This window comes from Sinocyclocheilus anshuiensis, unplaced genomic scaffold (genome assembly GCF_001515605.1).
Source record: "Sinocyclocheilus anshuiensis isolate Anshui unplaced genomic scaffold, SAMN03320099.WGS_v1.1 scaffold702, whole genome shotgun sequence".
Taxonomy (NCBI): domain Eukaryota; kingdom Metazoa; phylum Chordata; class Actinopteri; order Cypriniformes; family Cyprinidae; genus Sinocyclocheilus; species Sinocyclocheilus anshuiensis.
In genome coordinates this window covers 3654868-3673676 of record NW_015548184.1, presented here as the reverse complement: position 1 = coordinate 3673676, position 18809 = coordinate 3654868, and the positions used below count along the sequence as shown (strand labels likewise).

Genomic DNA, 18809 nt, shown 5'->3' with positions numbered 1-18809 from the left:
TGAGTGTGGGTACTTTAATTATGGCTGAAGAATAAGAGCCCTTGTAATTAAGGGAAAGTATAATAAGGGTCTTAGAATCCATTTGTGTTGTCATTCTTTCTCTAATCCACTTCATAATTTAAATGCACTGGTTTACAGAGATCAACAGAAGAATGACTGACAGTTTGAATAATGAGAACTATGGATGCTCTGTGCTCATATTTTAAATAATAAATTCTTTGCATTGCCTATTGCATCAGTCATATAAATCACCAAGTGTCAAATCAAAATCAAATTTCACATCACTTTAGTGTCACTACACCATATAGATGGATGTAAAAAGTGTCTAACAACAAATTATACATATATTTACTTTAGCTGTATATATATGTATATACACAGTCAAACTAAACTCAGTAAGGTTTAAGGTTTAACTTTGCAAAATATGCACTTCACTTATTTTTCATTAAAACAAATTTAGATAATAAGGAATTTTTAAGCATAACTAAATGTCTCTCAAAACTTTTCTCATTACAGTCATTGTTTTGCCAAATTGCATGACAATCTGATCAGGTGGCATGCACCGAAACGTTCATTTGCTCATTCATTGTTACAATGTTGCAGGAAATACATTTCAGGGTGAGTGTAATAGCCCCCCTCTCTGAGTGAGTTTTTTTCCCCTCAGAGTCATTCATCAACGCTCGTGCAAGAAAAGAGGAATCGGCCCCTGGAAAAACAGAGCTATTATTCCAGCAGAACCTCATTACGCTGCAGGTTTTAGGGCCAAACACATCTCATCAGCCAAAATTCAAGGTTACATTTACATAAGCTCCCATTCACTTGGCTCAGTCGGCTTGTTCCTATATCAAAGTAAGTTCCTGAAGCCACAAACAAACTGCAGCCTACTTGCTCATAATTTTAGAAAACAATGTTTGCTCCACCTGTTCATACACTAATGATACATAATCAGTCTCACTAATGCCATCCTTGATGACATCAGCAGTCATCCCTAAGCAGCAGATATCAACTTTTCCAATGTTGAATGAGCATGCAATGCAAATCGATGAACTTCCAAATACAGCCAAGCCAGCAGGATCTCTGAGACTCGGGAATAGTCATTAGTCAGTTAACTTTATATTGTAGAAAGGATTTGATAGCTTCTGTTATCAATAGCAGCATCTGACCCTCTATATGGTCATTACAGAGAGGTTATTAGATGAATAACCCCTTAGGTAGAAGCAATATATTAGGAAGAGAGCAAAGAGTAAATGCTTTACAGCAGGAGGTTTTTAATCAGTTAAAGATACAGTTGTGCTCATAAGATTACAAACCCCTTGCAGAATATGCAAAATGTTAATAATTTTAACAAAATAAGAGGGATCATGAAAATAGCATGTTATTTTTAATTCAGTTATAAATAATAACTGAATTTATAAAAAATTATCCCGTTCAAAAGTTTACATTCCCTTGAATCTTAATACTGTGTGTGTGTAATTTCCTGGATGATCCATGACTGTCAAGTTCCATAACTGAAAAATGTAACTGCCTGCTGTTCTTAAGAAAAAAATCCTCCAGTTCCTGCACATTCTCAGGTTTTCCAGCATCTTCTGCATATTGACCACTTTCCAACAGGGACTTTGATTTAGAGATTAATTGAGGGACTCACTTTACTGAGCATCAGTAAATGTTTTCACCTTTTAAGACAGTACTACTAAAAAATAAGCTTATTCAGGACAGTACTAAATAAAAAATAGCATGCAATTTTCATGATCCCTCGTATTTTGTAAAAAAATATTAACATTTTGCTTATTCTGCAAGGGGTATGTAAATTTATGAGCACAACTGCAGCTTTTAAGCCCAACTGCATTTTATCATCAAACTGCTTTATCACATTGCGTTATGCAAATCCATGTAAAAGTGTCTCATTTTGAAAATATTTTCCGATTAAATGGTATTACAGAGTTTGTCGTGTTACTCTCATGAAATTCTCACCTCAAGGTTGTATTTTAGGATTTAATCCCGCAATTAAACTGCAATTAACATTTTTATATGTTATATAAATATTGTATAACTGCAATATGTTATGTAATATTTATATTTTAAAATATATAAAAAGTATATATATATATATATATATATATATATATATACTGTATGTATTTTTGACCAAATAATGCATAAAAGATTTATGCTCAAAAACATGGAAAAAATCTTACTGACCGAAAACTTTATGAATCATATGTTTTATATAGAATATAAAAATTTGTATATGTTTTTTACTTATATGTTTGTCTTTTTACACATAGTTCCAGGTCATGAAGGATGCCTGGTGTTTGGTCAAATCAAAGGCAAGTCGTGTGTCTTTATGCAAGGAAGGCTCCATCTCTACGAGGGTTACTCATTGTGTAAGGTGAGCTCAAAAAATGGTTTGATATCTCTGTTGCAGGTATTACCAACTTCATCTTGCCTTTCGACAGGCTTCTTAGATGCATCCATTTATAATACTTACAAACTCAGTGGCTTCTGTGCTTAAAGTAAAAGCTATTTCACAAACCCCGTTTTTGGCATCAATGTCTCATAAAGTATTATAGCGTGTGCTTCAAGCAGTGGCCTTGGTGTCTCTTAGCATCACCTCAAGGACAAGTGAACTTGTTGTAAACAGCTCCTATTTGTAAAAACAGAAAGGAGCTGTTACCTCCTGTATGGGCCATTAACTTTATCTGTCGCAATCAGGAGCAACACCGCATGAATACAGAGGCTGAATGCTGAGAATGCAGGTGCGGAGGAGAAACGAACTGCTCACTGCTGCTGTCATTCTCATTTCAAAGCAGTTCATTGGCATTTTTCAGTTTGCACTTGTATTCCGTTGTGACCGTGAACCTTATTTTCAGGAGAGAAAATCATTTGTTTTCCTTTAAAAATTGAACTGCATGCATTAACATATTAACTTGTGATATTAATTGTGAATACATTTTCAAATCGGTTGAAAGTCTTAGTTAATTTACAAGTTTTCCATGTTAATTTATCCCAGAGTTCAACTAAACAGCATGAATGATGTGAGCTTCCTGCTTTCTCTCCGTCAAAGTCTGTCCAGGGGAATAATTTATGTGTTGCACATGGGGATGGAGAGCCACTTTTTACTAAATTACAGAGAGAATCTACAACCTCTTGCCCTGGGGTGGGACTGTCACTGTAATTGCAGCCCTGACAACATGACACAATGCATTACAATCAGTTGTCATGGCCACCGTGCCCTCTACAGCCAGCCAAGAGCTTTTCACTCTTAATGCGCTGCTAGGGCATTAAATCCATCAGCACCCTGTATTAGCAAACTCCAGTCTTTCAAAACACTATTTTGTATTTAATGTCTTAATGGCTGTGGCACATAAAACACACTGACACTGCATCCCAATTTGCATGGTACCCGTTTTAAATCGGATGTTGGTGATTCTCAGACATTATCAGGCAAATGTTGTAAATAAATAGTATTTTTTTGGTATATTTTCACCCATGACATTAGCTTTGCTAGCGCAACGTACTAACATTTGTCTGCCAGGTACATATTTTTCATTCACTTTTTGCATAAAAAAGACAAGGATTGTGTGGATGAACTTGCCAAAGCATTTTTTTAAACTGTGAATCTAAAAGTAAATGTATTTAAAGGTTTGAATTTAGCTTGATGCTAATAATGATATGCATTTTAGTATTGTTTATGTTTATTCATATTTTAAATTAGCAATTATTTTATAATTCATATTTTCATCGTATTATCATATCATATCATATTTTCAATTCGTTTTAATTGTAGTTTTAGTTCAGTCTTAGGCAATTTTGTTATGTGCTTTTGTCATTTACATTTTTTTAGCTTTATTTATTGTTAGTAATTTTAGTGCATAATTATTGTAGTTAGTTGCCAAGAAAACATTTCTAATTTTCATTTAAGTTGACGTTTTTTTTTCATCTACTATTTATATTTTATGTCAGCTTTATTTCAATTGCTGAGAAGGATTTTAATCATTTTGGTTTTAGTTACCTATAACAACACTGATGCTAATGCAAGATATGCAGATTAAATTTTATGACTCATGCGTTGTCTTCCTCTAATGTATCAATTAGTTGTAAACAGCTCAATTAGTGCATAATATAAGTATGCAAATTGGGACATAAAATTAAACGAGAGAGTTTTTTTAGGGGGGGGTACAGAAATTTTGAAGCTCCTCAAATAATAAGCAGTAGCTCGACCAATCTGGTTATTAAATCCTTTGTCAAACTGTGACAGCTGCTTTGTAAATGCACCTTCAGTCCACTGTTCATTTCCCTTTAGCTGAATATCTATGAGTCACTGTGCAAATCTGTGCCAACTCATTGTGCCCTAACAGTGCACCCCACTCATTTCATTTATGGTTTAGGATTTAAACATGCTTTCATGTTTGCCCTTGGTAACACAAACAGTTATTATGGCTTGTTTAAGTGATCTCGTTGTTATGGACAGATGTGCAGTGGAGGGTAATTGGGCAGTCGAGCTTGTTTAGCCCTTCACTGACCTCTGTTTCTCTGCAGCAAGTAAAACAGCTTTATGATGTTAGCATTTAGAGGGCTTGTTTAAACTGAAAAGAGGGCGTTTACACAAAATGCATTTTTGCATTCCACTCTGCTGCTTTTGCATTGTTTTTCTATGTAAACATGGGTTAGATAGACAGGCATATTTTAACGGCACGTGAACCGATCATCTCTTCCTCTTTACTAGTTATAGCGTTGAAATAATCATGAATAAACATAAGAAGATATCTTGTTTCAGCCGCGGAAAGACATACATGCTGCTCACATTTGATTGTAGCCCAGTTTGTGCTGATTACAGTGTTATCAGACTTGAGCAACTGAAAAAAGCACAAATGTCAGGGCATGTCAAAACTTCTCCAGGCCCCCAAAACACCCTCAGACCCCAGATTGTTAACGTAAAAAAATGGTGTATTGATGTCTTTTTGCGGTTGAAATAAGATACCTTCTGATGTTCATTCATGATTATTTCATGCTTTAAAGACCACCGACGTTAATCTACTCTCCTGTCTGCTTTGTCATACATTGTATATTCCTACAGGTTGTTAATGCCCTTTAAGCTGTCTGATATTTCCTAAATCTTCTCATCAGTAAATGTAACCAGCATTTTCAAATCTCTTACTATAATGTTGTTGCAGTGTTCATATTAGACTGATGGTTTTATACACTGTAACTGATTATAATTTCCTTAACAGAAGCTTTAAGATATGATTCAATACAAAACTGAAATATATGCCAATTCATACAGTGCCAAGACATACAAGATTTTCTTAAAGACATATTCTCATTACTCCATAATACTGCACATTAATCAAGCTGCCAGTGACGGGTAATCAACGGACCATCTATAGACCTATAATGCAGCACCTATAGACCAATTCTCTCAGGAGAGTTAAAGAGTCAAAAATGAAGTGATCTGATCTCTGAGAGTTTACAATCCACAAAGAAGTCAGCTTTGATTTAGAGCAGCGGTCACCAAACTCGGTCCTGGAAGGCCGGTATCCTGCAGAGTTTAGCTCTAACTTGCCTCAACACACCTGCCTGGAGGTTTCAAGTATGCCTAGTTAGACCTTGATTAGCTGGTTCAGGTGTGTTTGATTAGGGTTGGAACTAAACTCTGCAGGACACCGGCCCTCCAGGACCGAGTTTGGTGACCCCTGATTTAGAGGGTACCAAATTGGGGCGTATTTCCTGAGAATGCCGGTCCACCTCGTTGACCCTTCTGTGTATAGCTGTAATGGCCGTGTTGCTTGTGGCAGCCCCGCACGTCCACCCTGGTTCATCAGCTGGAGAGCAGGCTGACAGATTGTGACATCCCTATTGAGCTGTGCTATACTGAGCCCGCAAGTTCATTATTCTTCTCCTGCTCGCACTGACACCTCCCTTAATGGCTCCCTGCTTTACAATCCTATATTTATCCCATTTAGAATCACTAAAGCTTATTTAATACTAGCCTAAAACTGTGAGGCACTGTGGAATACCATTGCACATTTAGGCTTGTGGATGTTGTCATATTCACACAGTCTTCTGAAATGAAATGAGGCCCCTTTCCAATGCAATGTAAATGTAAAAAAATAACAAACAAATGTATAAACATATAAATAAATGTTGGTCCAGGGCCGTTTAAGACCATTTTGGCACCCTAAGTGAGATCCCTGTTGGCATTAAATAAATCAATAAAATTAAATTAATAAATTAATTTATAAAACATAAACATATATTTATATATAATTGTCTTTTTGTAAAATTTTTAATCTGGCAGATCTTCATTTTATTAAATGAACGAAATCAAGATTTTTTTAATATTTCCAGTATGTTAATGAACAATGACACAATTATTCAAAATATTCCTGGACAATTCAAAAAAATATAGCAAAACTTTGGTCATGGAAACCATAACATGGGTTATTTTGCTGAAGCTGTCATTCATTTAAAACTTATGTAATTTAAATGTACACTCAATTTTTGTATTTCTAATCACGGTCTTCCTGATAACATTATGCAAATTATATGTGAAAATACAGTCTCGTTATGTTAATGTTAAAGGGACAGTTTACCCAAAAATGAAAATTCTTTCATCATTTACTCACCCTGAAGATATTTGGAAGAATGTCGATAACCAAACAGTTGCTACTGACTTCCATAGTAATTTTTTTCCATATTATGGAAGTCAATGACTACCGTCAATTTTTTGGTTAACAACATTCAAAATATCTTCTTTTGTCCTCAGCAGAACAAAGAAACTCATACGAGTTTGGAAGAACGTAAGAATGAGTAAATGATGACAATTTTCAATTTTGGGTGAACTTTCCTTTTAACAAGGGTGTTGGGCCACTCTTTGGTGCCCTCTCCAGATGGTGGTGCCCCAGGAGACCGCCTAGTTCGCCTGTGCCTAGAAATGGCCCTGTGTTGGTCTCCTGTTTTCTTATATTTGTTTGCTTTATTTCTGAAATTTCGATTATTTTCGTTTTCAAACTTGAGAAGATGCAAAAAACGCACATACCACATGCTATTTTTACATCTCTGACTTCCATATATTCCATTAAATACGTCTGAACCTGAGAGGCAATGACTCATTAATTTAATAAGTTAAAAGTGAAAATGATATATTTGACCGTTTAGTCAGAGAGGTTCCCTGCTGTGTGTAACAGCTTGTATTGTCTGTGGGAATTTTTGCAGGTCACGTTCCCCGTGCGGATCTTCAAGCTGATGGGTGTGGAGACCATTGCCGTAACAAATGCCTCTGGAGGTCTTTGTCAGGATTTCAAAGTGGGAGACATCATGGTCATTAAGGACCATATTAACTTGCCAGGGTTTGCTGGGCAGCACCCACTGTGTGGACCCAATGATGAACGGTACGCAGATAAGGGAGAGAAAAAGACAGAATAAAGTGTAAAAGAGAGGGAGGAGGTATTGGATATTATTTTACAGAACTGTTTTCCATTTAATGGAAAAGATGGTGCGTTTTCTTTCATCTCTTCCTCAGATTTGGGATCCGGTTTCCTTGCATGTCTGATGCTTACAGCAAAGACCTGAGGAAACTAGTTTTGGACATCACTGCTGAGCTGGGCTACTCTAATTTTGTGCATGAGGGGGTCTACTGTATGGTTAGTGGACCCAACTTTGAGACCATCGCTGAGGCACGCATGTTGCACATCTTGGGAAGCGACTCTGTTGGTATGGACTATCACAATACACAAGGGAAAAAAAGAAAATTTTGTCTTTTGTATCTGTCTCATCTAAAACTAAAGTTTTACTAAACATTAGACAATGTGTCTCGACAATTAACAAATAAATAAGTTAAGGTACTTTTTAGGAACATAAATAGTAATAAAAATCACTGAAACTTAGTTCCTCATTGCTGCATCAATGTCCTCTCTCTGAGGAGTTTGAGTGGTTCTTTTGTGTATAGTGCCTGTCCTTTAATCTGTCTTTCATGAAAATTATAACTGGTTCATAATATTAGCAGAGGGGACCTGCCATGTTAACTGATGGAGATTAGGCCCACCCAAAGGGCCAAAGTGGCCCACTTTAATCAATGTGATTAGTTTAATCGGTGATCTGAATAACTCTCTTGACCATATGACTGGCATAAACTATGCTCACCGCTGGTCCTCTGATGAGCTGAATGATGTCTTAGATAATTGGGCTCCGATTACCAAATGGCAGCACCGTGGAGTATGTGCTAAGTGGGCTCCCCTGGCTAGACCGGTCAGTTCCTAGTTCCTGTGTGAGTTCTTCTTCCTGTGTATCCAACAAGACCGCAATAGTCCTCATTAAGTATTAAGTGAGACCCAGACCCGGTCTGCTTTATTAATGAATCACCTACTGTGCCACCACAGAGATGACTGCCATTTAATTAAGAGTCTCTCTCTGTTTCTCTTTTCCTCCTGCTGCCCTCTCAGGCATGAGCACGGTTCCTGAGGTGACGGTAGCCAAGCATTGCGGACTGCGGGTCCTTGGTCTCTCGCTCATCACCAACAAGGTTTCTCTGGACTACAGCCGTGAGGAGAAGGTGAATCACGAGGAGGTGCTGCAGATCAGCAAGATGAGAGCTGAGATGCTCCAGAATGTGCTTGTAACCTTCATTGCTCGCTCTCATCAAGTGGAGACCATCAACAACAGCAACTGCATCTACTCAAATGCTGTGTAGGGTCAATCAAACCAGCTGAATTGAGGGCACTGTGAAAGTCATGTGAATCTATAGTACTACAGATCTTGAAGGCTCCCTGTTACGGTTAGCCTTTTTTATCTGGTTGGATGAAAATTTCCAATGTCAGATGTTACTGTGCCTTTGTGGAGGATGTATTTGATCTTCAGAATGTGATTGTTGTGTTGTTACACTGTTGTATTTCCCTGACTAAAAAAGGAAATATGAAAATAACCAAAATGTACAATGTAAATAAATCTCCCTCAGTTGAAATGATGTAATAAAACATTTGACTGCTCAGATGGAACATGCATTTAAAAGCCCCCCAAAAAAAACTATTATAAATAATATAACGTACCATAGGGTGATTAATATACACTATAAGAAATGTACTGTGTTAATATAAAGACATTTTCTATATTGAATTTTCACAGGTGTTTTGAATTAGGCATTGTATTGTGTTTTAAGGTTTACATTTATTGTACATCTATACTTTTATCCATTTTATCCAAAGTGACTTACACCTTATTCAAAGTACACATTTGTTTATCAGTTCTTGCTTTACCTGGAAATCAAACCCATAATCTTGGTGTTGTTAGCAGCATGCTTTTTTGCTTTTGTAGGAAGGCCAGACTTAAAGAAAGTGTCTGTATGCTGTATAACAGAATAACAGAAAAGGTACTGATAATTTTATGCCAGGACATCATCTGTTTTTCTGTATATTTTTAAAAAGGCACTGCAAAAAATAGCTAGCGGTGATACATTTTGTATATGTGACAAGATCAACAAATGTATTACGCCCCATGTAACAATATTTAGCTGTTTAGCGTCAGCAGTTTGCCCCTACTGCTAGATGTAGTAACTACACCTATACCTATATATAAAATAAATATTTGATATTCAATATTCTTTTATTCTGCAGAACACGAAAGATGATATTTTGAAGAATGTTTCAACTGTTTTTGGTCCATACAATGAAAGTCATTGGTGTCCAAAACAACACTGGACCCCTTTTACTTTCGTATCATGGATTAAAAATTAATAATTATTTTTTTGTGTGTGTGTGCTCTACAGAAGAAGGTCATACATATTTGTAAAAGCCTGATGATGAGTAAATTATCCATTCCAGTATTCATTCCAAAAGTTTTCACGACTTTAAGGGGTCATGAACTGAAACCAAAATTGACACATAAAAGAGGTAATTTCCTGTAAATTTAAGAACTCAAAACTTTCTCGTTAATCTAAACTATCTAATCTAGCAGTTTATATTGAAAGCAGTCTGCCAAAACAAAAGGTTGTGGAATGTGCCACTCTATGATGTAATAGTGTGGCTAAACACCGCATCCACCTAAAAGATCAAAGCCTGCTTCTCATACAGTCTTATCCTGCTTCTACATCGCTGCCTGTTTAGCCCCACCCACCGATTTGCACATGTAGTGTAAATAAGGTGAATGCAGGTCAACGCAAAACCAAACGTTAAAATCGTTCTGAATACAAGACGCTGTGCAGTGCCAGGTTGTGTGTTGGAAAAATAGTCATTGCATTGCCTTCCTTCTGATCCCAACATTAAAAAGTGGTTGAACTTTATTTTTAATGAAGTTCCAGACTACGTCTGTAAGAACTTGGTCCTTTGTTCGCTTCATTTTAACCGCGGATTCATTTACAAACAAGAAACAATTCGACACGGGATTTTCAGAAAGATTTAAACTAAAATACAAAGCTGTGCCAGCTATATTGAATCCAACAGTAATGTCGCACCAATGTGAGTAACTGTTTTTATTATGTGGTCACTATTGCTTTGTCTGTTATTACAGATCGTTTGATATTTACGGAGTATTTATTCATTTTTTACCTAAATCACAGCAGCGTCTATCAGGGCCGTCCTTAGCTGACGCGGGGCCCAGTGCGAGGTAGGGTGCGGGGCCCCTCTCGGTCCGTTCGCAATCACGTTCCGGGGGTGGGTGGGGGGATTCCGTTCGCCGCGGGGCCCCCTCAAGCGCGGGCCCGGTGCGACCGCACCAGTTGCACCCCCCTAAGGGGTGTCTATCGATGAAGGATGTAGGCTGTTAAACATACACAACTTTTAGCCAATCATAGCAGTGGGTGTTTACTTCTGAGCCTACAATCAGCCACGCCTATTCAAACTGAGCATTCTGTTGAGGGAGTCAAAAACAGGAACGGTAAAAAATAATAAAGACAGTTCATGACCCCTTTAATTATGTATTTAGCATTTTCTCATAATTCGTATCCCCTTTTGTTATTGCACCATTGAGTTTTCTGTTATCATGAGCGTATGGACATAGATTAATTTTCAATGCATCATGAACCATGAATGTTTTAAATCAATTTCCAATAAAACAGCAAATCTCATTCTTATTATATGGTATCTCAATATATGAGGTGTAGATGAGTGGTTTAGGATATGCAGGTGTTGATTTTTTCTATGTATTTATAAGCTAGTGTCCATAAAAATACCAGCTTGGGGCAAAATATTTTGAATGACCCTTAAATTGACAAAAACTTTCATTTTTGCTCTTCTAAGATGTAACTCTTTGGGTCAAAAAGTCATTTTTCTAATTAGCACCATCTTATAATGAGTATTCTTATCAATAAAATTGATTTTTACTTAATCGAAGCTTTGACTGTGTTGGTGTTGCGGGCATAACCTTCTTTGATTTTCTTTGAATGTCAAGTACAGAAATCAAAAGTTCGCCTGGCCCAAATTCATTTAAATGCAGACATTCGCATTCCTGTTTTTTGGAGTCAGCATGAAATACTGGTCCCTTCTGAACAGTCTTTAGGTCTTTGAAAGTTCTGCTAGAAAGGCAGATCTTAAAACTCTTTTCAGACTGTTAAATCTCTCACTGAACATAAGGCTGAACTTCGACCATTTAAGCTCCACATACATTAGCAAGGACGAAACTGCTTATTGTGGTATAATCAGAGAAATCCAGACTTGCTATTTCCCCACAAATGCCACCACAGTTAGAAGGTGCTCCACAATACCCAGGACAAAATGTCTGTGTGGTTGCTGATAGACCTCAGCTGTCACAGATTTGATAGCGCACTAGGCTATTTGCTGCATCTTCAGGATCTGAGGGACAAAAAGTACTTTCTTACTGTCGTAAGTGCAGGCTGAGACTGGCTTGCAATCAGACTTCCTAAAAATAGCTGGCAATTAACTTGGGAGCAAAGTTGAATTACTTTGTAAATGGCTGAGTGAGATGTTAATTATTGGAAAATATTTTTCATATCACAATTATTTTAGTGAAGACATTTCTATTATGAAAAAACAACGTAAAATTTGCAAGTAAGAGATCATTTAAAATCGGCGTATGAGTGATCAAGACAAAAAATAATAACAAAAATGGTTCCCCATTTCCCACTGGTTGCTCAACAGTGATCTGCTTAATGGACAAATTGTTCTTCCATGAATAACATACACTGAGGCATCTTTTTATGAGGAGGGTTTTCAAGATGTGCTTCTATATAAGTTACGCAGACCACAAAAAAATTTACTTGAATTATTATCACACAAGCAGGATTAAGATATGGATTTATATCAGCACATCTGTGATTACCTGTGGCCTTGTGCCTATATGCACAAGTCACAGCCGTGCTGATTTACCATATTGCACTCTTTCTCATATGATACTATATATATATATATATATATATATATATATATATACAGTACAACAGTAGCTATGGCATAGTGAAGCTGAACTTCTGAAATCAGTTTACAATTACTCTAACTCTGATTGCAGGTATCGTATGGTGTGTATCTCAGCATCTGAGGTGCAGATGAGTTGTTTAAATGTGCAGGTGCCACTGTTTACTTGCTAAGGTGTGATACAAGCTCCTCACAACAATACTCTGCAGGAGTGTTTCATGATGGCCTCGGTTCACACTACAACTGTCAGCCAACCCATCTGTGTGTCTATACAACAAATAGTGGCCTCCCGACACCACAAACATATGCCACATCAAGTGTTAAGAAACTCCAATGTTGTGTTGTGATAACATCTGGATGCACCATTAGCACCATGCAGTCTAATTTAAGCTCATTTTACTCGCTCTGCCAGACTACCAGGGAAGTTTCTAATTGCATGAGGGTGGCTGTGTGTGGTGAACTGTCCATCTATCTGTCTGCCTGCCTACCTGCCAGGCAGGATGCCGTGACAGAGGACCATAGACCCAGCCGTCATTGTCTGGGCAGAGCCTCATTAATTAACATATGGAGAGCAATTATCTCATGGGTCATTGCTCATTTTTACAAATTAATGTTCTGTAAACAAGAGAAAACTAACAAGAAAACTGAACTAGGGAATGATGTCCGCAGAAGCAAGAGGAAAATTAATTCCATAAGTTCAGCGTTATTGGATCAATTCTTACACAAAGCACATACACACAGCATACAGAAAAGTTTGTCCTCCTGGATGATAAGGTCTCTGAATTGTGAAGGCCAAGCTATTAGTGGTGCTTTCCATATAAAGCCCTGTGTCTGGGAACTGCACGTTTACCTTTGTAGATTCTGAACAAAAATGAACTCCATAAATATCCAAAGTGAGGTCAAGCTCTGTTACCATCAACCACAAAGAAAAAAAATTCATAGTAAACTCACTGAACCAAACCTCCAAGTCCATCCAAACTACATCAGTAAACTAAAAATCTAGACTCAATTTTCCACCTAGGTATGTTCACTTTTCCTTTTGCACCTTAATTTTTGGAATCCATTTGCAAGATACGGACAAAATTGCACATAAATGTCCAAGCAAAAGCAAGGATTAGTGTGAGAATTATACGATACATTTACGATTTTCAGGGAGCAAAAAAAAAAAAAACCCGTCATTTTAAAGCAGTTGAACATTTTCTAGATTTTTAGCCGGCGTGAACATATGAAGGAATTGTCAGTCAGGCACGACATCTGTTGACGTCGACGTCGTTTATTGTTATTTTTTAATAAACCACAAAACCTTTTCTGAAATATGTGACGTGCAGGTCTATCATGCTTTATCGTACTATCGCACGAAAATGATTGCAATAGAAAATGTCATGGATAGCCATAGTCATTTTGAAACATGCCAAAAATAGGCACGCTGGCTAGCTTGACTAATAGGCTACGTTAGAGAAAGCATTGTTGAAATTAATATATTGCTGAAAAAATAACAATATAAAAATAGCAAACAAACAAAAAAAAGCTCACTGTTTCCATAAAGCGCACTTCATGCACGTCAGATTGTAAAATGGCATTTTTTTTTTTTTGTGTGGCCAAATGTTCCACAGTTCCTATTTTGAGTTTTATAAGTGTCAATAGGCTCGGTTGGAGTCTGTGACATCCGCGCAGAAAGAAGTCCTGATTGAAATGCGTCTCACATGCTACCTGCGGCGCGCGGAGACAGAGGTGCGCTGGCCGCTTGCCATCATCCGAGGGGAGGGCGGAACTTCACTTAAATACTGGAGACATCACAGAGCCATTCTCACAGCATCGGTCTCACAGCATCAGCGCCTGACACACGGAGAAAACATGGCAAACGCCTACCTGCAAGGAGTAGAGATCTCAGCCTCTCAGTTCCTGGATATATTCCATCATTATGACAACGATGGTAATTTCTTTCCTTATTTTGTGGATTTCATGAACTGAAACATTTTTTGGGGAAGAAAAAAATTGGGATTATTCTTGCCACCTGCTTTGCAACTGGTTTCCAAAAGTTTGGTTAAAATTATTTGTCTAATGTATCTTACCTAACAGACAGTCATTAACCTGTGAGGATGTCAAAGTGTGACAAGAGATAGATTGTTAGTCATTTCAGATGGCTTTGAAATATACTTTTTTGGCTGACTGATGAAAGCACGTCTCATCTGTGTTGTGTCATTGATTTGGGGTGTAAATGCTCTCAGGTAATGGATATATCGAGGGGAAGGAGTTGCAGAATTTTATCAAAGAACTTCAACAAGCTCGAAAACAAGCAGGACTGGTAAGTCACAGTTTTCTTCAGTCTTCTGCCGCATATAAGCATCAGGCTAGAACACATATGTGAAACATCCCAAGAAGATATTGTGTTGATAACGCAATATAATAATAATAATAATAATAATAATAATATACATTTACGATTTTCAGGGAGCAAAAAAAAAAAAAACCCGTCATTTTAAAGCAGTTGAACATTTTCTAGATTTTTAGCCGGCGTGAACATATGAAGGAATTGTCAGTCAGGCACGACATCTGTTGACGTCGACGTCGTTTATTGTTATTTTTTAATAAACCACAAAACCTTTTCTGAAATATGTGACGTGCAGGTCTATCATGCTTTATCGTACTATCGCACGAAAATGATTGCAATAGAAAATGTCATGGATAGCCATAGTCATTTTGAAACATGCCAAAAATAGGCACGCTGGCTAGCTTGACTAATAGGCTACGTTAGAGAAAGCATTGTTGAAATTAATATATTGCTGAAAAAATAACAATATAAAAATAGCAAACAAACAAAAAAAAGCTCACTGTTTCCATAAAGCGCACTTCATGCACGTCAGATTGTAAAATGGCATTTTTTTTTTTTTGTGTGGCCAAATGTTCCACAGTTCCTATTTTGAGTTTTATAAGTGTCAATAGGCTCGGTTGGAGTCTGTGACATCCGCGCAGAAAGAAGTCCTGATTGAAATGCGTCTCACATGCTACCTGCGGCGCGCGGAGACAGAGGTGCGCTGGCCGCTTGCCATCATCCGAGGGGAGGGCGGAACTTCACTTAAATACTGGAGACATCACAGAGCCATTCTCACAGCATCGGTCTCACAGCATCAGCGCCTGACACACGGAGAAAACATGGCAAACGCCTACCTGCAAGGAGTAGAGATCTCAGCCTCTCAGTTCCTGGATATATTCCATCATTATGACAACGATGGTAATTTCTTTCCTTATTTTGTGGATTTCATGAACTGAAACATTTTTTGGGGAAGAAAAAAATTGGGATTATTCTTGCCACCTGCTTTGCAACTGGTTTCCAAAAGTTTGGTTAAAATTATTTGTCTAATGTATCTTACCTAACAGACAGTCATTAACCTGTGAGGATGTCAAAGTGTGACAAGAGATAGATTGTTAGTCATTTCAGATGGCTTTGAAATATACTTTTTTGGCTGACTGATGAAAGCACGTCTCATCTGTGTTGTGTCATTGATTTGGGGTGTAAATGCTCTCAGGTAATGGATATATCGAGGGGAAGGAGTTGCAGAATTTTATCAAAGAACTTCAACAAGCTCGAAAACAAGCAGGACTGGTAAGTCACAGTTTTCTTCAGTCTTCTGCCGCATATAAGCATCAGGCTAGAACACATATGTGAAACATCCCAAGAAGATATTGTGTTGATAACGCAATATAATAATAATAATAATAATAATAATAAGAAGAAGAAGAAGAAGAAGAAGAAGAAGAGTATCCATAATCTATAATTGGGGAACAAGCAAAAAATAAAAATAAAAATAAATCATTTCGTGAAAATGACAACATTGCCAAAAGAAAAAAAAAATCTGTATTGTTTTAGAAAAAAAAAATAGTGCAAAATGCTTTTCTTTTCAAATATAAAATTTCCCTTGACATTGGAAAATTATGAAACTTGACATGTATTATCATATTTTCCTGCTGTCCACATGTAATAAACTGTGAACTTTCGAATTTGTGGTAAAAAAAAAAAAAAAAAGAACAATGAAAGCCAATTAATTAATTTGGCTATTAGAACACTGAACAACATGAGATGAGTTTGATCTTTTTTAAAGAATAAATAACATTTATTACATAATGCATAATAATAATTATTATTAATATAAAACAAATTATACATTTATTATATATAAACATACTTGTCTAAATTTTGCCTAAATCTGGAAAAATCTTGCCTAATGTTTTTTTTTTTTTTCTTAATCTGATCCATTTTTGTTTGATATTGTAAGGATATGGTAGCAGATTGCAAGAAGATTGCAAAGTTCAGTTTCCCGAAATGTTTTAGTTGTAGAGTTTGAAAAAGCAAATGTTTCATAAAATTAACAATTTTGGAAAAAATGAAGAATTAATGAAAATGAAAGATCAAAAAACAAAACAAAACAATAACTTTGTTAACACTGAAAAATAATTTTGCATCAGGCACCACTGCAACCCAACAAGACTATCTGCTAATAATATCTCCTTAGATGAGGGTGTGAGGTGTTGGTCATGGTCACAGGTCATCTACTGTAAATGGATCTCATTTTGGTTCAGTAAAATGATGCTTTATCTATGTGACCTTCTGAGAAGATATTGCGATTTTAGTGGCATTACACATTTGTCTCCAGGCTTGCATTTATAATAAATGATGATGAATTCCGCCTTTGCTGTAGCCTATCACATGATAGAGTGGCATGTTATCAGACCTGTTAAAGCTCTGATAGAGGACAGAGACTTTGTCCCAGTTTGTCTCAGTCAGCACGTTAGAGTCAGTCTGTCTCCCCATCTGGGTCCATGCACATCTGCTGCTGGCTCCTCCCCTCATTTGCTTCATAGAGAATAAATCCTCATTTGCGTTCATTTTACAATAATTCTACCTCTGTAGTTGCAATCTGCTGGTTATGCTGCTATCTATAAAGAACAGCAATGCACAGTGTGTTGAAAACAAATATGAAAGAACCAAAGCCTCATTGAAGGGAATTGCCTGCAGACTTGATGTAGTGGAATGACCTTGGAAGAAAGTCATTACTGGTACGAATGATGGCTTGTTCTTGTCTCGAAAATACACATGCTGAAATTGCCAAGCAAACAACGTTCATAAGGGCTGGGAATGATTGAATACATGCTGAATAATTGGTAACAGAATGACTGTAATGAATGTCATAACAAATGTGAAGTTTTGAGGCGTTCCATCATGAAGGTCAGAGTAAGTAGCCACTGAGCGATTCTCCATGACCAACCTGGGTTAAGTATCATGCTCAAGGTCTCAAGGCTTGCACTTTATGGGATCAGACTATTATACCTCTAGGAAGCATTTGCATCTCGGTGGCATTTGCTCAGGTGACCCTTGAAAGAAAAGGACTGAAAATGTCCTGCAACAAAGTCTGATAGAATGCACAGCTAATTCTAAATGTCTATTATGATAAAATAGGCTTTTTGAAACAGTTTGGTAGTTAAAGTTTCAATCACCAGGGGCTAATAGGTAAACCATGACACTCTTACACAAACAAACGTTTACCAGCACTGATATATAACCTCTACAATCACACCATTTTATATTTTACCTGGAAGATCCAAATATACAGGTGTGCAGCTGGTCTGACATTGTAAAACAGTGACTTTCTTGTCCTCCATGTTGTTCCCGAGGTGATGTCCAGTGGCTGTACTTTATTGAGATTCCCATGTCATTGAGTTACAGCCCTATTAGACGTAAAGAGGAGGTGATGGACTGTGACAGGACTGAGGAAAAGCAGTCACTGGGTCATTTCACACCTCTAATGATATTGTGCTGTGCTTTTCTGCACCCTGAATGTCTCTCATGGGCCTCTGCATATAACAATTTAATTTATTCAGACTTTAAGACTTATAGATAGTGTGTGTGTCCAGGTTTCATTTAATCTTGTACATCTGTGCTAGGGCTGCACGATAAATCGCATGCGATATTTAATTTTTCGACAAGCTGCGCAAAACATGTGCAAAATATGATCGTGGTTTTGCGTAGCTTGTCAGTGAACAACGGCTCGGTGTAGTTAATGCTGCTCCATGTGAAAGCCCGCATGTGATGGAGATTTACCGCTGATTACAGAATGGCTTTACTGACAAGATGCGCGTTAAATATGGCATGCGATTTATCGTGCAGCCCTAATCTGTTCCTACCGTACTTCGGCTCTGTTCACCTAATACTCTCGAATAAAGCAGACTGAAAATGTATTCATAGATGTACATGGAACTCAACGCATAAACCTCAGTAATGGTGACAAACATCAAATGAGTAATAATATGAGCCAGCCATAATTTATTCATGCTGCAATGCATGCTGGGAGCTGACAAACATTGAACAAATCAACATTGCTCCATATGAAACTGCTTGTTCAGACAACTCTGCTAAGCTAGTTGGGAAAACATTTAGAGGAATATATATATATA

The 18809-nt window shown here is 37.2% G+C and overlaps 2 protein-coding genes across 4 annotated transcripts in view; both read left to right on the top strand.

Moving 5' to 3' along the window:
* The window catches only part of LOC107704990 (purine nucleoside phosphorylase-like), a 16513-nt gene extending 7383 nt beyond the window's left edge, over window positions 1-9130 (top strand). The window contains exons 3-6 of the mRNA XM_016508103.1: window positions 2286-2389; window positions 7216-7391; window positions 7523-7713; window positions 8442-9130. Coding sequence (XP_016363589.1) covers window positions 2286-2389; window positions 7216-7391; window positions 7523-7713; window positions 8442-8689 — 719 coding nt within the window. The 3' untranslated portion in view covers window positions 8690-9130. The remainder of the gene's footprint in view (window positions 1-2285; window positions 2390-7215; window positions 7392-7522; window positions 7714-8441) is intronic.
* Window positions 9131-14171: 5041 nt separating this feature from the next.
* The window catches only part of LOC107704882 (calbindin-like), a 19236-nt gene continuing 14598 nt past the window's right edge, over window positions 14172-18809 (top strand). For 2 of the 3 annotated variants that reach the window (XM_016507903.1, XM_016507901.1), the window contains exons 1-2: window positions 15474-15591; window positions 15887-15963. In XM_016507903.1, coding sequence (XP_016363389.1) covers window positions 15513-15591; window positions 15887-15963 — 156 coding nt within the window. In that variant the 5' untranslated portion in view covers window positions 15474-15512. Of the gene's footprint in view, window positions 14293-14587; window positions 14665-15473; window positions 15592-15886; window positions 15964-18809 lie in introns of those variants that run through there. The other variant, XM_016507902.1, reaches the window with a different exon arrangement.